The 25,151-nt window shown below is 39.4% G+C and overlaps 1 protein-coding gene across 2 annotated transcripts in view; it reads right to left on the minus strand.

Annotated features, from left to right (window-relative positions):
• LOC101161682 (ephrin type-A receptor 6) overlaps positions 1-25,151 on the minus strand; it is a 203,896-nt gene that overhangs the window by 82,824 nt on the left and 95,921 nt on the right. For both annotated transcript variants that reach the window (XM_078939863.1, XM_023951152.2), the window contains 2 exons: positions 14,006-14,161; positions 9,456-9,791 (listed from right to left, as the gene is read on the minus strand). In XM_078939863.1, the coding sequence (XP_078795989.1) occupies positions 9,456-9,791; positions 14,006-14,161 (492 nt within the window). The remainder of the gene's footprint in view (positions 1-9,455; positions 9,792-14,005; positions 14,162-25,151) is intronic.

Consider the following 25,151-nt stretch of genomic DNA (forward strand, 5'->3'; position numbering starts at 1 on the left):
AGCCACTGCTGTTTTTGTAGCTGCTGACAAGGAAGCAACTGGCTTTTTTTTTCTTTCAGCAATCGCTGTGCTTGGGTGTTGGACTTGCTGGGATTTTAGTGTCAGTGTTGTCAGCCGCTGGCTTTATATATATATATATGTATATATATATATATATACACACACACACACACAGAGTATATATGGTGTGCACATGCAGCATAAAATTTGTGAATACATACATATGGAAAAGCAATTGCAAAAGAAAACTTCTATTAATACTTTTTAATGAATTGATTAAGGTTGAATAACAAACATTAGTCAACTGCAGACTAATCCCTCAAATAAACTTTGTAAACCCATGAGAAGGATGTCTGTTAACACGTTAACAAGTTTATTAGTTAAGTAGAGCATATGCATTGACTAATATTAATAAAGGTACCTTATTACAAAGTGTTACTGAAATGTAACAAAAATGATATTTTTCCTGCTTTGAAAAGAACATTTTAGTCACCAAGACATGTTTTCTTAAACTAAGATTATTTTGGTATTGAAAAAAAATGTGATAAAATTATTTTGCAAGAGAGAAAACAAGATGTTTGTTCTTGAAACATGGATCTTTTTACTTTTTTAAGATTCAGGTTTTGCTGTATGGAAGAGTGATGAAAACAAATGAAGTTCAGGAGACAAAATATGTTTCATTCCCTGCAAAGATTGCTGCCTCGTTTAGTTTAAGAAAAACAAGTATTCATCATTCTCCAATTGTTCCAAATTAACCAGAACAGTGATGCTTTTGTGAATTAATTTATGAATTTGAAACATGACCTCTCCCGGGGCCTTCTCCTTGTCAGTGGTACTGTTAAAAAATGGTGCAATAGGAAACTTAAAAACTAAAATCTTATATAAAGACTATATAGAAGACTATATCTTTTCAAAGAATAGGAGTGCAAATGATCAAACACTGTAAACATAATTAGCATAAATGAATGCTGCGTATTGGATGCATACTATGCACACCTATTGGTTTAGCAGCAAAAAATGGACCACCTTGAGCAGAAGCAACAGCAGGTTCTGGTAAAGCAGTCCCAAGCTCTTCTACAGGGATTCCAGGGTCACTCATACAAAAATAAATAAAAATAAAAAAATCAGCTGGCACTGCCATGACAGTAATGCATATTTAATACAATAAATTTACATTTTGCCTTTTTGAAAAAGAAATATTGTGTTGTTCCACCTGTTTGAAAAAAGATAGATCAGATACAGGTTTTTCTGTGTGGGTTCACGTGTCAATGTCAAGACACCTGCTGCCTCCGACAGTCCTGCTGCTACTTCTATTGCTTCCTTAGGTTTATATTCTGTGCTCTGCTCCACCCCAACCTGGGATCCATATTCCCACTCATAACCCCCTGGGAGAAAAACAGGCCCAGGAAAGAGAGGACCGCAGAATACTGCCACTTCTTCTCTGAACTTGCTGGTGACCCACTTCTCCTATCTTTCAAAAAAAAAATCCCCGTACTTTCTTTCACCTTTTTCTGCAGAGATCCTCTAAATAAACATCAACTCACTGGTGCAAATCTAGTAAGTTAGCTCATGCAAGTCAGCTAACTTTAGATCATATGCTGGATTGTTCTGTATCAATAGTAAAATATTGTAAAGCATTTTACAACTTACTCTTTCAATATCCTCGCTTATGCCTTTCTGAGCAAGGTTCCTCTTATTCTTGTCATGATAGAAATAAGAAATTATGTTTGGAACAAGCACAAACAGAAATAAAGAGCTTCTCCTCCATGTTGGTTTTGGACTCCATCGTCTGATAACATCATCAACCAGTCATTACCAAAACTGAGATTCTGATTGGCTGACAGCACATGAATATTTGTCAAAGTTCAGATTTTTCAGATCCGGAAAATTCACCACTGAGTTTTGCTGCACTGCCAAAAACCTGATGTTGCTCACAAATTGTGCTGCATCGGCAGCTCAATTCGTAATGCAGGACCTCTCACTGTGTGTTTACATTGTCTTAACATTTAAATCAACCGCCCTCGCCAGATGAATGGCATTTGGGTTAAACGTAGCTTCAGGCTTTGTTTTGACCTTGCAGAATGTAATGGATGACATCAAAGAATACATTTTCAGTCTGCTTTATAAAGGCCCATTCTTCATTGAATGTGAATCTAATGGAAGGACTGCATGAAACGTCTTTGCAGCTATCTGAAAACTATTTCTTCAACACCATTGGATAAGGTGCATCTAAAGAAATATTAATAAGGATTATGTGTGGTTGACATTTTTCTGCATGCGACAAAGGAAAAAAAATGCAAATAAATAAATACATTTTACACATTTTTCCTAATTTATTGTGTTGAAATGTTTTTTAAGCTAAAATGCTGATTGGAACAATTTTAACATGCCTATGAGGTTGAAAGTCAATTTGAAGTGGTTTAGTTTGTAACTTTGTTCATGAATTTGCATTTTTCTATTATTAAGCAAAAAAAAATAACTTAAAAAATGTTATGAGGGTGACAGAGTCCTTAAAAAACAACAATGCATTTTACATTCAATTAAATCTTACTTATTTGTTTTTTACATTAAAGCTGAGTTCTCAATGAGTTTTGCTTTGATTTAAAAAAAAAAACAACTGTTAATTTTATGGAACTATTTTTTCTGATTTAACATGTGTTCCTGGAGCAATAATTAAAAATAAAATAAGATTGGTGTCAAAACCATATTCCAGACAAAGGAAAACCACGGCAACCACATGTTGCATCAGCTCGTAATTGGGCTTGTGAATTCATTATCTCCTAAAACTGAGTAACTAACACCTGGAACAGTATAATCATAATAAAATAAAATAAAAAAAATAAAAAATCTAAAAATGTTTTCAAAAAAATCTACAAGTACACCAGAAACACGTATGGTTCAAGAGCTCATACGCTGCATGTCACATTGGACAGTTATCACATACCCATCCAGCTGTGTGATCAATGATTTTTCATGATTTACATTAAAATTAACTACACTAATCAAACTGTACTTGATGTCAAGGTGATAGTGGTAAAAGCACAGCATCGTCTGCTCATCTCTGACTGAGGTCATAAATCTACCTTTCCCCTTGAGCATCTTAAAAAGCAGCAGCTGGCTATATTAGTGTTCAAATAGGTTTTGTCTACAGCTCAGGGATCTGTATGTACTACACAGAGCATCTTGATGAAATAAAAACCCTGTGTGCAACACTGATTTGCATGTACAGTCTCGAGTTGTCCCCAGCGACACAAAATAATGCATTTAACGCGTTTTGGCTGCATGAGAAAAACGTATTTCTCCCAGACTCCCAAAGCAGCAGAGAAATGGAGAAAGGAGGCTGGAAAACAGCGAGAGGAGAAAAAACAAAACGAGAAAAAAACAATCTGTTAAGAAACGGGACAGATTAGAAGAAGAGAAGGAGGAGAAAAAGCAATCAATGCGACAGGGCCATAGGAGAATAGTTAGAAGATGAGGAGAAAAGGAGGAGGAGAACAGACAGTCACAGATTAGAAGCATAAGTGTGTCATAAACTGGAGTCTAGGAGGAAATAAGAACCTTCTTGCATAAACCCACAGAGGAAAACAGAGAAAACACTCCACACCTACCTCTAAAAGTATTTTTCGGATTGGGTTAAGGAGAAACAAATGTGGAATCTTATTCAATTTTTATAGTTAAAGGGTAAATCAATACTAGATTAAACATCGTATATATACAAACAAAAACAAATTCACATGTATACACCCAAGGAACATTTCAAGTAAAAAAAGAATAAAATTTAGAACTGCTTTTTGCACTTGAAACTCAACAATTCAGTCCCTGCATCATGTATAATTTAATAATAAATAAAGTAACAAAGATCTCTGGTGAAAAGATTGTGCGATTGTTAAAATCAGTCTACCATTTCCATAGCGTTGAAGTTTAAGATTGTCCTGTAAAAGTAGGGCTTAAAAGTACCTCAAATGCAGCATTTCTGAGTTCCATAGCTGTTACAAATGCACAAAAGGTGTGTGGTATATCTTTTCATAGTTAGGAAACACTACAGTTTTAGGAGAATTAAGTTAATTTATTGTCATTATAAAAAATGTATTATAGAATGAAAACAAAGATTTGCTCACGATCAAAGATATCTGTAGATTTAACAAAACATAACATATTCTGGACTACAGACATGGCACGGAGGAGGCCGATTGACAAGGTCAACAGCCAAGCGGGATGTAGTACACAGCCCTAAAAAAAAAGAAAAAGAATGCAAAATGGTACTGAAATAATACCCAAAACCGCAAAAAGTGAACCATGATAGCGAGAGAACATCGTATACAAAATAGGAAAGATAAAAGAGATCATCACTACACAGCTAAAAATAAATACAAAAAAGTAAAAGCAAAAATTGTAGCTATAACTAGTATTTACATATGTTTACATTTACACCTATAAATGCACAATAAAAACAGTATGCACAATATAGTGTCTGTCTTCATCAAATGTATTTATTTAACTGCTGTTGTACACTAACAGCTGATAAATGACTTAAAATGCAAAACATCGTGCAAATATACATGTACAGACAATTGTATGTATTACACATTCTCATAACTTCAGCTTGAAAGCAGACTTTTTGCTTGTAACGGGGGAGAAGGGAAGTACCCAGGCGCAGAGAGGAGAAGAGGCAGGAGGATGCAGGGAATGGGGGTTTAATAACGGAATGGGGGTTTAATAACAAAAACTACAAAAACCAAAACCACTGCTTCAGTAGGCTAGAATACTCGAAAGACAAATGCTCAAAACCGAGGAACAGCACAGTTACAAACTATGGACCAGCACAGGAGGAAGGGAATGACAAGACTTAAATACATACAGACAAACGAGACACAGGTGAACACAATCAGGCAGGATGGGGAACCAAAGTAAAACGCACAACAAAAACGAAACAGGAAACCCTACAAAATAAAACAGGAAGTGAACTGAAAACATCACAGAACAAAAAGGAAACAAACCACAAGGGCAAAGAAACAGAAACCGTGACATAACCCCCTCCTCAAGGAACCGCACCGAGTTTCCTCCAAGAGTCCAGGAGGAGGGGGCCCGAAAGGGCAATCCAAGGGCCAACAGCAGTCCGGTGAGACGGCTCCGGGCTCTGCGGCAGGCGGCTCTGGGTCCGCGGCAGGCGGCTCGGGGTCCGCGGCAGGCGGCTCGGGGTCCGCGGCAGGCGGCTCGGGGTCCGCGGCAGGCGGCTCGGGGTCCGCGGCAGGCGGCTCGGGCTCCGCGGCAGGCGGCTCGGGCTCCGCGGCAGGCGGCTCGGGCTCCGCGGCAGGCGGCTCGTGCTCCGCGGCAGGCGGCTCGGGGTTCGCGGCAGGCGTCTAGGGCTCGGGGTCCGCGGCAGGTGGCTCGGGGTCCGCTGCAGGCAGCTCGGGCTCAGGGTCCGCGGCAGGCGGCTCGGGGTCCGCGGCAGGTGGCTTGGGGCCCGCGGCAGGCGGCTCGGGGTCAGGGCCCGCGGCAGGCGGCTCGGGCTCGGGGTCCGCAGCAGGAACGCGAGGGGTGGCGTCCGGCAACCTCCTCGGAGCCGGAACGGGTCGTGGTGGGTCCGACACTCTCCTCGGAGCAGGAACAGGTCGTGGAGCCTCCGGGACCCTCCTTGGAGCAGGAACGGGAGGGGTTGCGTCCGGCAACCTCCTCGGAGCCGGAACGGATCATGGAGCTACCGGAACCCTCCTGGGAGCAGGAACGGGAGGGGTTGCGTCCGGCAACCTCCTCGGAGCCGGAACGGGCCGTGGTGGGTCCGGCACCCTCGTCGGAGCAAGAACAGGTCGCGGAGCGTCCGGGACCCTCCTGGGAGCAGGAACGGGAGGAGTTGCGTCCAGCAACCTCCTTGGAGCCGGAACGGGTCGTGGAGCGTTCGGGACCCTCCTGGGAGCAGGAACGGGAGGAGTTGCGTCCAGCAACCTCCTTGGAGCCGGAACGGGTCGTGGTGGGTCCGGCTCCCTCCTGGACGCAGGACCGGGTTGGCGTGCTTCCAGGTCCACCTCCGGAACCAGGACGGGACGTCGAGTAGGGCGGCAGCGACGACGGCGGCCCCCTCTTACAGCCAGTCGACTCCCATTGAAGAAGGAGGCGGGGAGCTGAAAACCCTCCAAAGTCCCCTGGGTCTCGACCCCCTCCTCCTCCAGGTAAGGGTCCTCCCACAGCCACAGGTCCTGGTCCAGAGGGTCCAGGAAGGCCCGTGGCAGGAGAATGTCCAGCTCCATCCAGGAGTCAGGGGAGGGCTTACGGTGAGGGCGGCGGTGACGACGACGGCCTCCTCTTGAGGCAAGGCAACTCCCCTCGAAAATGTAGCCGGAGACCTGGGACCAGGGGCATCTGGTCCTCTCTGCTTCCTGGCAATATGCCTCCAGGAGCCGCATGTCACGCACCCCTGGATAAAGGAAGACATCCGGCTGGTGTCCATCCGCCTCCTGGCAGATCGCTCCAAAGCACCCAACGTCACTCTCTGCTGGGTACATGTCAGGCTGGTCCATAATGTAACGGGGGAGAAGGGAAGTACCCAGGCGCAGAGAGGAGAGGAGGCAGGAGGATGCAGGGAATGGTCGTTTAATAACAAAAATTACAAAAACCAAAACCACTGCTTCAGCAGGCTAGAATACTTGAAAGACAAATGCTCAAAACCGAGGAACAGCACAGTTACAAACTATGGACCAGCACAGGAGGAAGGGAATGACAAGACTTTAATACATACAGACAAACGAGACACAGGTGAACACAATCAGGCAGGATGGGGAACCAAAGTAAAACTCACAATAAAAAAACGAAAAAGGAAACCCTACAAAATAAAACAGGAAGTGAACTGAAAACATCACAGAACAAAAAGGAAACAAACCACAAGGGCAAAGAAACAGAAACCGTGACATAGATTTGCACCGCTTTGACGTTTTGCACCAAGCCTTTTTTCAACTGTAGGTAGCGGACATAAGTATAGTAGCGACTAGTATAGGGTAACGACAGTCCGGTGTGAACACCATGTGCTAAACGCGTTGAACATGCCTGGTGTGAATGCAGCTATGCAGACAAAAGAAAAGGAATGTTCCCTCTGTTTTTTATTCCATAGTCAAGAAATATCTATGACAGAGTAAATCCAGTTTTAGTCACAGTTACCTTCAAGGAAAACAAGAGAACATGTCGCAAGGTTGCAGCACACTCATTCGAGTGAACAGATTTCAAACCCCTTGCTGTCAGAAACCTGGATAAAGGTGTTCTGTAAATTCAGGCTCATAAATAATGCGTGTCGGTGTTCTTCACCTTCAAGCCTGCAGACAGAGCATGTTAGGAATATTGCTACCAGTCAATCCCTCGGTCTTGCTTTTGGCTCCCTGCACATGGGAATCCTGAAATGAAGCAATCACACCACTATTCTAAACTTGCCAAAATGTAAGCAGGTAGAATCCATCACATTCTTCTACTCAATGGCAGATATTTTGCAAGATGCTTCAAGGCTGCAAGGAAACTATTCAGATTTTTACTTTGGCTCATTTCCCAGCGGCTGGGATGGAATGTATTTAGGCAACTGTGCATAATGTGATGAGGTGTATATATTTTTCTGTTGTGTGCACTTGTTTATATTACTTTTGCTGTTCTTTGTTGGTCTCTAACGCTTTTTTTTCCCTTTTTTGTCATTATTGCATGTCAATATCTTTGTGTCTCTCGTATCCTTTTTTCCCCTGTACTGTTCACAGAAATATTGATTCTTGCAAACACAAACATTTATTCAATTTGCTGTTACCAGTGCGATCAATCAGATCAGTGCTTTTAGTTAGCCATTGTCCTTTTCTTTTCTTCTTTTTTAAACACTTTTTCCAGCCCCCATCTGCACTTTGTTGGGGATCATTTGACTCAGTCTGATTTAGTTTAACCTTAGAATCCTTTTCATTTCATGACGTTTTAGAGATAAAATAATAAATAGCAAATATTATAGTTCATCCTAATCCAAATTTTCTCATTTTTAAAACATCATGTTCTTTTCATGATCATGTACGTTCAAAGAATTCTGTCTAGGTCATTGGAAATATGCTTAGTTTTTGGTAAAAACAACTTGACTGATACAATCTACAGGTATTACACAATCTAAATTTTGATTATAGAATTCATACAAATAGGCATTACGATTCTAGAACTGCCTTGTATGGTGAATTAGTCAAAGTGAAGGCATGCTACATCCTGTTTGGAGTAAAGTTTGAGAAAGGGTATAGATCTAGCCTAATGAAGTGATCAAAAGTGTTATGAACAACAGCTTTATTGCTGAAATGAGCAGATAATGAGTTTTTAAAGTGTTTTTATGGTTACTGCATCGTTACCATTGAAAATAAGTTGTTGGTGCTTAGACAAAATCCGGCAGAGCCACAGTAGGCTATACCAAACTCTGGCCCATCTGTTCTAACCTGCCACCAAGCAGTTTGTGTCACCGAACCCAAACATGAAGCTGAGTGATTACAAAAGTCAAATCAACCATTTTGATCAGAGTCGGCCATGCTTGGGGTAAGGATGACTTAAGGTGAGGATGCCCCAATGCCATCCAGACACTTTTTTTTATTTATCTAAAAGGTGATGTCAGGTAGTGAAGATGTGTAGTCTGGAAAAGAATAGGAGTGGTGGAGATCCAACCATAGCAGTGCTTTATCTGAATGCCACAGTTTGTTAAGTATGTACACCATTACCATGGATGCAGAGAAGCATCTTATGTGAGCTTTCAAGGTAACAATGGAATCGAAAAATTAAATGGATTGGTGTTGTGATTTGGAACAATATACCTCAACAAAAAATTATAAATTTGGGTACAGTGTGATTTAGTGATTTAAAACATCTTTTTATGAAACAAAAAAAGTGTTCTAGGATTAGACATTAAAACCTGCTTGGTTTTGATCCCATAAGCTTCTATTTGGCTCTGAGTTGGACAGCTTGTCAACTAGGCCTCACCGCATGCAGAACCTTCAGCTGCATGAAGTAGGCATGACATGAGCAAATGAGTTTAATTCTAACTTTTTTCAGTTTAAAGCTCGTCAGAACACACATTGAGTCAATTTAAAATAATGAGATCTTTGTCAACTACTAAGTCTTTATCATGTTACAATTTTATAAAACACATCTAACTACCAAGAAACGTGCATTCACACTAAAAAGAATTCCGTCTTGGTCTCATAGTGGAGAACTTTCCTTCCCCAAACCCACTTTTCCTAATTTAAGTTAGTTAAGCTCTAACAAATGGGTCTAAACAAGGAAATGGCAATGAAACATTTAAATTCAATTCCATTAGTTTATCAGATAAAAGCAACTCTGAATCCATCTATTCTTATCGGCACAAACAGAAGAGCAACAAAGCAGATAAGTCGTTTTCCAACTGCTTAATCAGCTGCTGCTTTGTTTACAAAGCTCTAAAAAAAGAAAGTAAAATCTTGCTCTTCACTTACCGCCCTGATCCGTGCTGACGGTGATAGCTGCAACTTGGCGGGGGAAAGAACTGAGGCTTGATACGCCATTCAACGACTCAATCTCAAAGGTGTAGTTGGCGTGTGCTGAGAAATCCATGATAGTAACCGTGGCATTGGTGAGACCCAAAGATCGCGGAAGGAAACGAAGCTCCTCCTCACAGAGTTTGCAGTGGTTGGGCTTGGAATCGCAGCGTTTGCACTGAACGTTGTAGGTGAGATCACGACGGCCTCCGGTATCGCTAGGGGGGGACCACTCCAGCATTAGGGAGGTGTCCTTGATGGCAAATATCAAATTACGAGGAGGAGTTGGAGGGCCTGTGAATGAGAAGGAAAGGCAAAAGTCAAATCAGAGATAGTTATTTTTTTAATATTCTGAAATGACAACAAGTTAGTTAGACACATTTAATTCTTTGAATTATTTTTCACAAAGGAATCTCTTAGGTTTTTCAGTTGACAATTGATTTTTGAGTTATTTACCACTTCAAATAGTCTTGCCATTACATTTTTGTTTCTAAGATTCAAACAAAAATGTTTTGAATTTGACCCCTTAAGTTAAGGTTGTTAACCACTCGCTGAGCTTTTTGAAAACCTTCATGTACTTTTTATCTACTGGCATGCTACGAGCCATGAACACTTATATAAAAACATTTATATAAAACGCAAGGGTAACTAGAAGAAGCTGCTTTTCCAGAAGAAAATGCAGGGTTGAATGCTGTATGAATGAAAATGAAGCTTAAAGGGTAATAATTGGCAAAGACTAAATGAATAAATAAAAAAAGAAATGAACAAAGGTGACCATAAATAAAGTGAAAACAGCACAATAACGTATTTTTGTGAAAAACGCGAGCAGTGGGTGTCGAACCAGCGAGCTTCTGCACCACAGAAAGAAGCAAAGGTTTTCAAGGGTTCCCCATGTATTTCAATGGAGGCAAAAATACTGGAAATCCTGGAGTATCTTGAAAAGTTCAAGAATTTGAAGGACCAAAAGTCATAGATGGAAAAAGCTGAAAGAGCTGAACATTTCAATAGTTGAATGGTTAAAATAGCTGAAAAATTGTAGAAGGAGTTAAGCGGCAGAAAATGACAGAAGATATAATATATTATACTAAAGAAAGAAATAAGGAGAAATAAAGAGAAACAGGAAAACAATTAACCAATTAAGAGGGAAGTAGGTGAGAAGCAGGCGTGTCATAGATTTTTCAATTTTCAAACTCTCTGCCAATCCCTGAAGATTGCGCAAGGGGCCCATGAACGCTTTTCACATGATAATTGTGTGCTCCTTGTGTGTTTCATACAAGTTTGCCCATTTTCTTCCCACAAGCAGCCCGTAGCTGTGAGGGCAGCTGTGGCTCATGCTTTTCAAGCTACTAGAACGGAAGGGCACCGTAAAACACCACCACCTGTATGTCATAAGTGCATGGAACTTACATTATCCTCAAGAATAATTCATGAACACTACCATATGCCCAAAAAACATAGCTTCCTTTTCTAACAACCCTTGAGATGGCTGTAAACCTAAAGACACTCCAAGACACGACTGCGCTCTCCTTAAAATATGCCTTGAACCAGCTTCTACGACTTTAATTTGACCTTTTCTGAGACTGCTCTATTGTTTTCTGTCAATGCCTATCCCTGTGGTTGCCTCAGTTTTACAAGTTTGTGTATGCTGATTAAAAATGAACTCATTCACTTCCATTGTATGTAGAAGCTCATCTTTTCCAACCTTAAGGCATTCTCTCAAAGAAATTCCTGTTGTTACACTTTGTTTGAGCATTGATCAATTATTCTAGATACATTTTTAATGCCAAATCTCTTTATTGCACCATCACATCCTAGGATTTCAAATAAACAGAACTGTTTCTGAGATTTTGTAGATGTTAGGATAATTAATACTCTACATTCATCTTATATTATTGGGATTTAAGGGGAAAAAAATTACGTTTTTTGGCTCCCCGATTAAGCATTGAAGTTTGTAGCTTCAGGTTAATCAAGTCTAAAATCTTCTCCTGACTAACTCAGATAGTTTGATTAATCTTTAGAAAGTCAAGTCTTTTATTGCAGTTTAAAGAAAGGATTTGTAAAATCAGTACTAAAACAGTAACAAAACAATATATAGGTTCTTTCTAGGTTCTTTAAAATTCAAAACATATAACTTTATTTTCCATCTCTGCAGCAGTGGGCGGTCCAAGTTGTTGTTTCTTTTGTTGCTCCCTGTGTGTGTGTTTGTGTGTCAGGGTCAGTACTGTGCTAAGGTGGGCAGTCAGCTGTCAACAGGGGTGGAGTTAAAGGGCCAGAGGGATTTGAACACTCCCGTTCTGCCAAGCACACTGTCTTCCAGGACAATGGGTTGTACCCCCCCCCCCCCCCCCCCCCGGTTCTCTTCCAGCTAAAAATCTCAACAGACAGCATAGCTCCTCCTACAGCTCAGCCGCTGCTGTCAGTGTGCGTCCATCCTCCCTCTTTATCTCTTCCTTCACCTATCGGCCGTCATCTCACCTCCTCCATTCTCTCCAACAAATCCACCCACCTCCCCTCCTGCAGAACAGCCCCACTGCCATCAATCAGCCCTCATTCTCCTCTGGGGGGCAGATTGGTATCGGTGCTCGTCTTTCTTTCTCTTCAATGTCTCCTCCATCCAGCCCTTACACTTTACTCTCACCTTTCTCTCCACCCGTGACATCTCCTCTTTCTTCCTCTCAAATCCCAGAGGCTCTCAGCCTTTAAACTTCGTTTCGTCTTTCTTTCTGACTTACACTTCAAACAAATAGTTTACATTACTCATGCAAGTCTTGCAAAAGCAAATTTGACACACTACCCTCCACCCATGTACACTGTGTTCAGAGTCAAAGCAGCCTTGAAGAGTTGGAATCTGCTTGTGGCAGGAGAGGTAAACAAAATCTTCATAAATTCAGGCAGGTGAGATGTGTTAAAGGTTCACTTCCACACAACTAAAAGCTCTCCAAAGCTTAATAGCTGCTTCTAAACAATATGATTCTTTTATCCAAATCTGTTTGATGAGGCTTTTACTCAAGTTTAGCAAAAAATGTCAAACAGCCACCCAAGTTGTCTTTCAAATAAGAGCTGGAAATGAGATCATGAAAACAGCATTATGACATTTAATATATTTGAATATGATTCAAATGCACAAATTCAAAGAATAACGCAGCAGTTTTGATTGCTCAGGTTTATGTTTAAAACAAAACACACAAAAAACCAACAAACTCTGCAAAGAAGCCACAAACCTACAGCAACACTGACTTGGCTTTTGTCTCGACATGAAAGACAAAAAAAGTCTTCCATTGTAGATAGCTCTCAGCCTCAACCCCCGTCTATCTCGGTGACAGGTAAATTGCTTTTTAATTAAAGGAGGATTAGTCTGGTTAAACTGTAATTTAATGCAAATACAAAGTCATAATGACAGTCAGTGAACCACTGGTGACGGCGAGGCAGCCGAACAAAAGCCGTGTAATTCATCCAGAGATTTCCTAATGTTCTGTTTCACACAAGTAAGTCCCAAAGACACATCTGGATTAAGGGCACATCGACTCCTGGAGAAATCAAAGAGTTCTCCAGACAAAGTTATAATTTGGTGAGACTGCCTGGTTCAAAACAAGACATTTTTAGAATGAACTTAAAAGTAAAATAATTGAAGTTAAATAAGCCCCTGATAAAAAAAAAGACTATTGCTGTTTCAGCAATAGTACTGACATTGATGAATGTCAGTTTTACTCTCAAACTTTTTTTGATTTTGCCTTTTAGTCTGACCTGCAGTTGTTTATTTTAAGCAACATTCATAAAAAATGTCAGATAGTTATGTACATGTATATTTAGGGTTGTCCCGATATGATCAAGTGATCGGAAATTGGGGCTGATCACATTGTTTGAGATTTGATCGTTATCCAATGTTTTATCCTCATCAGGGACTGGATATTTATTTTATTCTTATTATAAAACAGCAATACACAATTCAAGCTTATTATAAAAGATAATTACTCTGCTAGAATTCTGCATATCAAAAATAGATTACAACATTACCTTGCCATAAACTATGGTGGCCCTGAAGTGCAAAGCACATAAACAAATCGCTCAATGCAAAAACATTTAAAAGATCAGTACAACAAATAAAAAAGCTAACAAATTCTTTGATATCAGTATTATATTTTAGAAAACAAGATTTTTTTTCCCCAGAAACCAAAATGTAAAAAACAAAAAAGCGCTTCAGAACACAAGAGTAAATTCCAGAAAAACAAAATGAAATTCTAGAAAAATGAAAAACAAAGAGAAAATGAAAAAGGTAGTTTTTATAGGGAATCGCTGATTGGATGATGAGATCCAATATCACTTCATGTCAAATTACTTTTAGTTGAAATGATGGGCAAAAGTCATCATTCAATGAGTGATGTCCCATAGTGTCTGCCTTTCCCGATTTCCTTAAAAAAAAAAAAACATTTCGGAAAGCAAAAAGAACTCGCAGAAATCAAAATGAAAGGTAAAAAAAAACCAAAACACAATAGGAAATGAATACTTACGCGTGCAAGCCATGGTTGGAGGGTCTTTCTCGGCTCGGAAGAATCCTTTCTCACAGCGGCAGATGAAGGACCCTTCTCCATAACTGAAACTGTGCGGCGGACACTTTGAACACTTGATATTTCCAGCGTAAGCTTTGTAAAAGCCTGGACGGCATGCTGTAGGGGACAAACATGGCAAAATGTTAAAAGATACTCAAAAATAGACCCAGTGTTATGGCTAGGAATTTTACGATAAACTGAAAAAGGTAATTATTGGCATTATTTGACAATAAAAAAAATGACATTTAATTTAAAAATGTTTATCATGCAGATTGTTTATTGTGAAAACTTATTAAAAACATTTAACTTTAAATTTCTCTTTTAAGTGATTTACTAAAGATAAAAGAAAAAAGTTTACTCTTTGAACCTGAACTAATATTATCATTCATGAGTTTATCAGTAAGTTTGTGACCCAGATCATTTTCTGGGTTTGTCTCCAGCCCACGCCTGTCAGCTCCAGCTCACCTGCTGCAGGTAATCTGGCTCATTAGTTCCATCTGTTCATGAGCAATTTAACCTTTACTTTTCCCTCATATTGGTGCCAGTCGGTCGCCTGTTTTTAAGCCATCAACCAGCCCTATGCTGGATCTAAAGTGACCAGTATCCGTTTTCTGCTCCATCTCTCCCATCCAGTTTTCATTCTCCGCTTGCCAGCCTTGTCCGAATGTGAGGCCAGCTTACTGCTACTATTATTTATTTAATTCATATATTGGTGAGACTTTTGTTATTCGGATTTGACTCTCGCCGACTTGGATGGACTTCTTCTGCGTTGGAGCGCTACATGTGGGTTTGGATTAAGGAGACTTGGACCTCAAATATTAAGAACCAGACCTGAGCTGTTGTACAGAGATAAACTCTGCTCAGTTCATCAGTTACCTCTAGAGGAGCTTCTAGGTCAGTCGGCAAACCAGTGAACACCAAAACTTGCTCTCACCATCTGGGCCCTCCACCATTCTGTATAAAACCCATCTGACTGATGACAGAGCTGGGCTCCCTTTTCACCCACAGCCCATAACTTTCATTCAGTTCACTTACTTTCTGTTGATTTTCTTTTGTTTAAAATCAAAATTTATTAAAAAAAAACTACAATAGTAATAATAGTAATACAAATAATAAAAAAAAATATATAAATTTTCATTATCTGGTAGTTTTGTACTCTGTTTCATAGTGTGGGGTATGCCAAGTCATTTCGACAAGTTTACAAAGAAATGCTGAATCGTGGCTTTCCGAGTTTTGGGATTTTTAGCTAATCTTAGGTTGGATGTTACCACATAATTGGCTCTTTTAAAACATCAATGGAGGTTAAGATGATGGGTTGAAGAATGTTAGGTAGTGTTTGTGATACATCACATGCACCCGTAGTCATTGCGTAGCATTCAAATTTAAGAAATCAGGCGGTTCTTCACCCAACAAAGATAGAAACTGTGTCAAGTTTGCAATCAGATGCCATCAAATGTTTTTTTTTTAAACATAAATCTACCAAAACACAAACAAAATTGACAACTGCTAATAGTCTTAAAAATAACATGTTAAATGTGGACTGCAGACAATGCAAGATACATGTGCATTTAGACAGGTACCACAGTTTTCTTTATTTATTTTGCTTCTAAATACATAAAACTGTCAAAAAATAAAATAAAATGAAAAAACACCCGGACATACATTTTTTTGTCATAGGGTAGTATTACATTGACACATGTTATACCTTCAGCATCACAAGTACTGCTCAGCCCTAACCCTAAATCTTGGTACTAAAGCCTTCTAAAGTGATGTAGTTATTAGGGTAAATTTATCGCTAAAAAATGTCCTCACACGTGCAAAGTTCTCACACACAGACACACATGCACACACAAAAGGCTTGGGTGAGCAGCATCTTAGCCGCAGCTACAATGGCCTTTTTTTGTCAGCTAACTCAAATACACAAATGGCTCTTTTTCTTTTAGTAACACTCTGTGCTCAATATGTTACACACTTCAGCTGGTGTGTAGAGGTGAACAGGTTAAATTACATTGGCAGAGCCATTACTCTGTTGATGTAAAAGGTGGTTTGATTAAGACTGGAGCTTGCTGGTTCCTGTTCTGAGCAAGAAAAGAACAGATGAGCCCAAATGAGATGATAAATGTACTCAAAGGTACAACAGTTGTACCTTGTAGAAGAATTTATTGGTTTGGTTTCATTTTGCTTATGTTAACTTGTTTAGTACTGTTGAGACTGTTTATTCTTCCACAACAAAGCTGGAAAGAAGGCCCTAAAATATTTCTTAAAATCATCTTTCAATTATATTTAAATTCTTTTGAAATGTGTTATATTCTGGAATAATATGTTGACAGATTAAGCAATAAATGAAAAACATTGATTGTTCACTTCTTAGAAGTTATGTTAAAAAATAAAGTCTCGAAAGTAAAAAGAAGAAGAAAAAAAGCAATAAACTTTAAACTGTTGACTTTAGTAGACTACAATGCTTCTGGGACTGACTGCAGCCACTTTTTTAATAGCACCACTTCAGGCTTTAAAGCTCTTTAAAGTCAAAGGGAAATGCAAAGGTCTGCTGCCTGGTGAGATATCCATTGGTGGTGGCTGTCACTGAGCTCATCGATTTAACATTGTAACACAAACAGAGCCATTTGAGGGGATTCACCTTGAAGCAATAAGTGTCTTTGTGGTTCTCCATTGGTGTTTGTGATAAATGAAACTGTGGGGAACACGAAAGCGCCGGAAACCAAAACTGCACTGATCAAATCGAGATGTTAGGACAAAAATGGTTTGACACGCACGTGTCATACACACTACACATGCGGACATGAACTTTTTTTTATGCGTGTATAAGAGATTGTTTGGCAAATTAAACTGTCAGTCTCACCATCCCACAATTGTAAAGGTCTGCTACAAATATGCCTATAGGTTGAACAGAGTGCCTCAAATTCTTCAAAATGCTTTTTTCTTCCATGTTCAAACAAATGGACCTTTTAAATCCACTGTAGAATTTGGACACAAACTCATGCAGACAGCAGGAAAACACAAACACCCACAACCTTTCTGTATCAGTATGATAAGTGACAACGCCTGCGGCGTACCAAGGCTGCCTCCATCATTAACCTCTGATACCAACATGTCCTTGAGTCAAAAACCGTCACTCACTTCCCCCACCCCAGTAGACCCTGTTTTAGACTCTGTCAACCTAATGATGCCTGCGCCCCGACCTTCGTTGAACTGTGGGGTTGTTTCTTTTTCGTGCATTGTGGTGCCCTGCTGCAATCTGTCTGGTTGAGCTTTGTTTCCTTAAGGCCATGCTGGCGCTGTACAACGCTTTGCCATGTGTCATCTGAAGAGGGACACACGCGGCTGGGATGGCTGTTGGAATGCGCACACATCACAGACATGCACCGTTGGACGCAGCAGCAGCAGTTGGAAACAGCAAACTGAGCGCAGCGGGACAGCCTGTCTAACGTGAATGAAGCCTGCAGATGTTAACTGGGAAACGGAAAAGCACGGTCTGCAAATCAAAAGCTGCTATTGATTCTTCAAGGACAGTAGTTTTCATCCTACGTACAGGCAACACCACATAGGTTGAATTCCACCACTAAGTTAACTTTTCTAAAAACTGTCATTCCTCCCGTGAATATAAATGCCTTTTAATGCACTTTCTATGTAATTTTCTAAAACGTTGCTGATTTTATAAATGTGATGTAAAAGAGGTAAAAAAACAAAAGGCTAGAACAAGTGGAAAAAAGATTCTACCATATTATTTTTTGTGGTTATTCAAGTCATTTAGTCAGGTAAAATGAATCCCTGAATCAGAGAGAAGTGCTTATATTCTATGGCCCACAACTCTGTGCAGGTGTGTCTGAGCCTCAAGACAGATCTCTAAAACAGTTTCACAAAAGCCATCATCAAAAACTGTGACAACTACAAAGGCAACAAATCAGCTTCTTTCAGCAGTTTGTAAAACTTGTCCAGATGCTTCACCGTAGCCTGAGTGAAAAAGAGAAGAATAAAAAGCTACAGGAAATAAAAGAAAAGCAAATAAAAGTCCAGATGATTGCCTGGAAATTTGTATTGGAAAAACAAGCTGCTGCAGTGATGCTGCACTGAGGATGAAACCAAAAAAACACAATCTGGGTTACCGAGTGGATGCATGAGCCTGTCGGCTGCTCTCACAGCGATCTTCCAGTGACTTAAAAGTTGATTATCTCCAAAAGAGAGCTGACCATGGCCCCTAAGAAGAACCAAGCAACAAGTGACAACGATGACGACATCCAACATACGTTGTATCCATTCATGGAGCACTAGCATTGCTAGCGGTATTAGCCTAGAACCTGGGAACGAAGATGAGAATCAATCATTTCTCATGTCTAAAGGATCTAAATACCATCAATATCTGCCACCCAGGAGAAAGGAGACGGATAAACCAGCGATACTCATCATGTTTTTTTAAATAAAAAACACTAGCTAGCTTTCAAAGGATGACTCTGAAAGGATGCCAAACATGCCAGGCTTCTCAGTAAGCGTATGCAGGTTCTGAACACTTGGGTAAAAGGCAGCAGGATTTACCTCAAACCACTTGGTCCACCAGACAGGTCCAGGGTACTGATGGTCAACAACAAGAAGGACTTGATCATGGACGTCTGAGCTAACAAATGCAGTAATAAATAAAAAGAGCCAAATATAATTTCAAGTAAAATGGCACCTGGGATGTGCGCTCTCTCTAAAATATTCATGCAAAGAAAATGAAATGTTTCTCTCCTCTTTCCAAAGTTCAGAAAGAATACATATTAACAAATGTGTACAGTAGATGTAAATGAAGACCCAACTGACTGTTTGGTTTCTCATCAAACTATAAAGTTTTTAACGACAGAGTTTTAGGATCACCAAAAAAATATACATATTTTACAATATTTAAAGTCAAAGTGTGCAGAAAGTGCAGCAAATGAATGCTGCGCAGCAGCAGAGCAGACAGACTAAACTTAATTAAACAGGTAAGTTGAATGTGTATTGATAATGTTAGAGCTCCTTTGTTTGAGTTACGGTTTATGAATGTTTCATTCATTGATGGGGGGCTTGCAGGATCACTGCAGCCCGTCGATGAAGCCACCGGTATCCCTGCAGCTGTCTACTTCCAATCCATTCTTCCTCCACGAAAGACAAGATCTCCTCCAAGTCTGCGTCATTTAGCGGCAGGAACATATGTAACACTATTTTCATTCCCCATTGGTGTTCCTTGCGCGCATGACGGTTATCTGAAGCAAGGTGGCGAATGGACTTGCGGGACTGTGAATGGAAAGGGCAGAATAAAGTAGTGGTCCTCTTCACCCAAACTTGTCTCTGAGCTCCTTATTTTACATAGGAAATACTGCTTTACCGACACAGAACCCCGGAAAGCCGGCAATACTAACAATAATTTAATTTGAGTCTCCAAAAGGTTCAGAATTTCTTTGTTGTTGAAGTGTATCAAGAAATAAAACTTCACAAAATGGTCCGCATCATTCATCTTCAAGCTAGGTTCCGATAAATAGACAACTTTGGTGTTTTTTCTCATTAATTTATGACTTTTTTCTCGTGAATTTACATGTGTTAAAGTTGAAAAATGTATGACTTTAAAACATGTAAACTTACTAACCTTTTTCTAGTAATTTAACAGTGATGATTTTTTTTCTCGTAAATTTAGGACTTTAAAGTCCTAATAAAAACAAAAACCTTTGTAAACTGGCCCTAAAACTCTGTCGTAAGTTTTAGCCCAAGGTTGAAGAATTCTGGAAGTCACCCAAAGCATCTCTGTGTGCAAAGCTCAGAGGGCTATAGAAAGCCTGGAGTCACAGAGGCAACAGATTGGATGGTAGGATCTTATGCTTCATAATCACTGGACCTTAACAGCACCAGAGAAACTATGATGCACGGCATGCATGTAGAGGGAAGCTGTCTGCCTGCCTGCTGACTTTCCTGCTGAAATGTCTGCTCTGCCTGCTTCTCTGACTGCTGTAAGAAAGCTCACTTTTTAAAAAGTGCACATTCTCTATAGGGAAGTGACATCGTATTTCTTTTTCACCTCTTTAACCCAGGGGTGCCCATTCGTTTCAGGCACGTATAAGCTACTTTTGAAAGGACTACTGTATGGTAGGACTGAAATATCTACCATATATATATATAAATAATGCGTGCTAGAGGATGTTCGATTGGTCACTCTGCATGTCAACTAAGTAACAAAACCAAGATGATCATTGGCTGACGGCAATAGTGAAAAAAAGAAACAAAACAAAACAAGATCAACCCATTGTTCTTTTGCAATCAATCAATCAATAGATGCATTAGGCCTCCACAGCTCTTACCCATCTTTACAATTGTAGTTGTGGAATTCACATTTGGTTTTAGGAAAGAAACAAGAAGAAAAAAGAAGAATTGAAAAGCAAAATAACCTTTTTACAAAAAATATCTGAACATAGATAAACAGACATAATTCTAGTTACTTGTCAAGAAATGTTGTGAACTTTCTCACAGTCTGTCATGCTTTTTTCTAAATAAGAATGACCAAAAACCTTTTCACTTATCCTACATTTTCACTTTTAAGTAACAGAAAATAAAATAAAAACATCCGTTTTTTAGACAACACATGACCCAGTTGAAAAAAATTTAGATGGAAAACTGTAGAATCAATGCTGATCATGTATCACAGCCTAAAAGTAGGCATGTCAGAAACCACCATTGCCTGAGAGACAACTTACAGTATTTCACTGAGTGTTGTGATGCACAACAGCTTATACAACCTCAAAATTGAATGCTGACCATTAAAAAGTGCAAATATACAACATTATTGATCAAAACAAACTTTTACATTTGGTAAAAATTGCAGCCAAAAAGCTAGTCAAAAAATAACATTTAAATGGAATTTAAATGTAAAATGCAAACCAAAGTTAGCAAACGATCTGATGTCACATTTTTGAACAGAAATAAAAATGCACTTTTTTTAATGTGTGAAAATGACTTGAGATTGTTTTGATTCAGATGTTTTTTTTAAATATACATTGTATTCCACAAGAAAATCAAACTTCTCCCACAAGAATATAAATAGTAATCTTTCAGCTGATGGTGTGTAGCTGATGATGAAGGATTCCTCTCCTGGTGTCCAGCGAAGAGCAATTCCAAGAGGAGCACAATTCTGCAGCATTTACTTGCAGATCCACATCAACAAATGTTGCAGAATAGTTCAGCTCTTGAAATCAAGGCAGTATGGTGAGGAGGCGATGCAAAAGATGAGGGATCATTGCAGGGAGGGTGGTATTATAAGCAAGATGCAGCCTGAAGCTTATTGAATATGTGAAAAAAAATGGAGGAAACGCTCTATTTTCAGATTCATTCCGCACAAATATTACCTTCTCGCTGTCTCTTCTAAAAAAAATAAAAAAAAGCCAGGAAACAATCCAAATGCAAGCGTTATTGCTTTATCTCAGTGCTGACACAGTGTGAGTTTTTGCTGCACATTGTGTCTGTGATGGAGAGCAGTAAGTCTTTTTGTTCTTCACACAGAATGAAATCCTTTTCCTGCTGAAAAATGTTACAATTCCCCTTTTCTGCTTGTGTAACATGAAGTTATTTAAAACTAAAGCATGAACAACTGCTAATAAATATGTAATTACAATACAGAGTTATACATTCATCAATATTCGTTTTCCTGCTATAGCCTGTGGAGAAAAAAAAAAAAATCACACCTCATCTGAAACCCACATGAAGCAGTCCCACATGCAATCAGGGGGACACGGTCATATTCTTCACATGAAAATCCCTCTCCTGTTCTCCTTTTCAGTCCATCTCTCCTGCTCACCATATTTTCACACTCTCTTCATTATCTGATCAAGAAGTGCTATCTTTGATTTGCACTTGAGAGTAGTGGGCCTCTCTATCACTTCTCTCCTGAAGTGATGAGCTGTGAGGAGGAAAAGCAGGCACCCACCAAAGAAAGTGTTACATCACAAAGTAGAACATGTGAAGCTTTACTATAAAACAGGCTACACCGGTTAATTGTTTCAATTAAAAGTGTCATTTGAGGGGTTTATTATCAATCATTATCTGGCATGTTTGCATTTCTTTTTCACTTTCTTGATCTGCTTTAACTCTTGTAAAGTAAAAAGGCATTTGGTAAAAAAAAAAAATCTTTCAGTGGGGTCAGGAAACCACCCCCAGATTTGGGTATCTGCAACAATTTAATTAGCTTTTTTTGTTTCAATCATTAAAACTTGTTGTTTTTAGTGCATACTTTTAACACAGCAGTGTTGCAACTTTTGTTAAAAGTGGTAAATATGGGCTAAAGCCTTGGTCACATGTATCGATGAGGGGCTAACCCGGATAGTTGAGTTGTCTGGGCCTGTGGAGGGTCGTAGAGAGTTTATCACAAGTGTGTATTGAAGTACACTTGAGGTTCGTATTGTAGCTTAATGGTAATCATGAAATGGACTGCACTATTGTTGTGTGTGTAGGACATGTATCGTGAAGAATTCGTAAGAAAAGTGAGTTGCATGACGAATGAGTGATGCTGTCATAGAGTGTCCTTACGCCAAACTGCATGTAGGGGGTCTGCAGGTCATACGTAAGTGCCTGTAGGATGCCCATAGGATGTCCACATTAACTATCTTCTGATTGTCTAATTTTATAATTTCTAGCACTTATCACTTGAACAGCACTATTGGCCCTCTAGCACAGTGCGCAGGATTTGTTGTTTAAGTGTTCCATTTGACCTGTAACCTCGCCTAGGGCATGTCAATATAAAAAATGTGCATGAACATTTTTGCCCTAAGGCTCACAGATGGACCTATGACTTTGATATTTTGTGCGGGCCACCTGCGACGGACGCACAACTTTGCCTATTTTTCAGCCACAGACAGTCTGTATCCAGCCAGCATCCAGTTATAAGGGCAGTTTTGACAAAGGCTTAAATAAATATATGTTTGCATGGAAGCAAAGTGACGAAATTTGAACACAGTACAGAGATCTGGTATTTGTCTACAATACCATTTGCATTACCAGTCAAAAATCTGGAAACCTACGAGTGTGTCTGAACATTTGACTGTAATACATATTTCGTTGATGTTCTTTGTACATACTAACATGTATGTATGACTCTTTGCTGTAAATTAAATCCACCTCCCTATAGCACACTATACATTTGGTCTTCTCTCTGCCGGCCTCTTTTTAGTCCATTCTTTGTAATAGCTCTTTGTTCTCAGCTGACTGGCTCAGTGGCGCTTCCTGATTTCACAAAGCAGCAGGTTACGTGCAATAATGCAAAGACTAACGCTGACATAGCAAGTTGGCTCGCTGAGTAAGAATGCAGTGACTCTTTCTTCCTAGAGCAGAAACATCATTCACCATTTCTGAACAGTTTATTTCTTTGTCTATGCCCATCACAAAGGAATCTGCTGGATTGATGTTCATTTCCTCTGTTTAATGACTGATATTCTACAAAGTTTTACTTTGTAAAATTAAGCAAAATGAATTGAAATTGATTATTTGGGGTCAGATAAGGACAGGAAGAACATTACAATTTTGCAGAGGCAAAAACAACCGTGGTAACTAGAAAAATCAGCAAAATGCGTTTTGCTTTGTCATTTTATGTTTTGTTGTGCAACACATTGTGAACATGTGTTGTCTACTCTGAGACAAATATTGGATGTGTAGCAATTATGCACGAAGAAACAATAGTCTTTCCAAAATGTGTACCCAGTCTCTTTTCGGCTGAAAAAACAAGTTAATTGCATTGTTCTTCTTTCCAAACATTGTTTTGGATTTTTACTTGTATATGAAAAATCAGCAAAGTCTTCTTTGTACATCTGCACATCTTCCACGTGTCACTTGGGTTTTTAGAACAAATGTTACATCAGGAAAACAAAAAAAAATAACAGTAATGCTATAATGCACTCCATCTTAACAAAAATAACAGCTAAATACTGCACTTGTGAACACAAACCATGACAACCAACCAACCAATAATGGGAATGAGTTCAGGATGATTGCCAAAGTTGTAGAGCAGGAGAGATGAACAAAGTTGATCTCTAGAAGACTCCTAGCTGGATAGGCTAATTTACAAAGGACAATTTCTCATAAATCAGTGACATTATTAGTGACACAGATCTTTTTATGAACTTTAGAGAGGCCAGCCTCACTGATCCCTTTATAGCAGTGTTTATGGCAGCACAGGCAGAGCAGGGTGCCAAATGAACTAACAGAATAATAAAACTCTCAAAAGACATCCGTTAACTCGGGGTGCGAGAAGGATTTCTCTCTAAATCTCACTTCAGAGACAAAATGCGAGCTGAAAGAGGCTTAAGGGTGAACAGTAAAGCTTTGTTTTTATAGTCTGATGTGGACTGCAGAGACAGAGCAATGGCTAACTCCAGGACAGTACCGGTCTCTCCTCTAAATCTTTGGCAGAGCTTATGGTTGGCCTACAGGGCCCTAGCAGCGTTTACAAGTGAAATGTGTCAACTCCAGAACAAAAGTATCACTGATGGGAGCAATTTTAACCCTAACCAGGGTTTTAACCTTATTGCACTGCATGAGCTGAAAATGTCATAGAACATTTGGCCGGTTAAAATAGTTAACTATATAACCTTATTTGATACACATATTTTCAAAACCTCTACCTCATTTGCATAATCAAAACCTTCCTTAAAATCCAATTGTATTTAACTGTGCCCATGTTTTCTGTCCTGTAGTGGATTATCATTCCACCAGGGGCAGTAGAGGGACTTGCCCTGGTCATTTCAAAATAGCTGCTTCTAAGAAATCTCAAAATACTTTGGGCGGGAAAAGTTTTGCTAGTTTTCAAAACTTTGGAGTGAAAAGTACTCAATCATTGTTGTTCATCAAAAAGAAAAAAGATTCTACCTGCTATAAGTATGGAATGCAAAATTAGTCAAAAACGATTTCTTTATATTACAATCCCACCATGTTGAAAAGGTCTGGATCAAATTTAAGACATTGGTCTAACATTGCTGTGAACAAAAACTTTTCTAACCGCCCAAAGTATAATATAAACTATATCTCATAAAAATGATATTGAGATTTCTTTGTGGATTTAATCAAAGGGTTTGGAAGTTATCTTAATTCCCCCTGGGTTTTA

Source organism: Oryzias latipes, chromosome 21 (assembly GCF_053564925.1).
Source record: "Oryzias latipes strain Hd-rR chromosome 21, Olatipes_Hd-rR_3.1".
NCBI lineage: Eukaryota > Metazoa > Chordata > Actinopteri > Beloniformes > Adrianichthyidae > Oryzias > Oryzias latipes.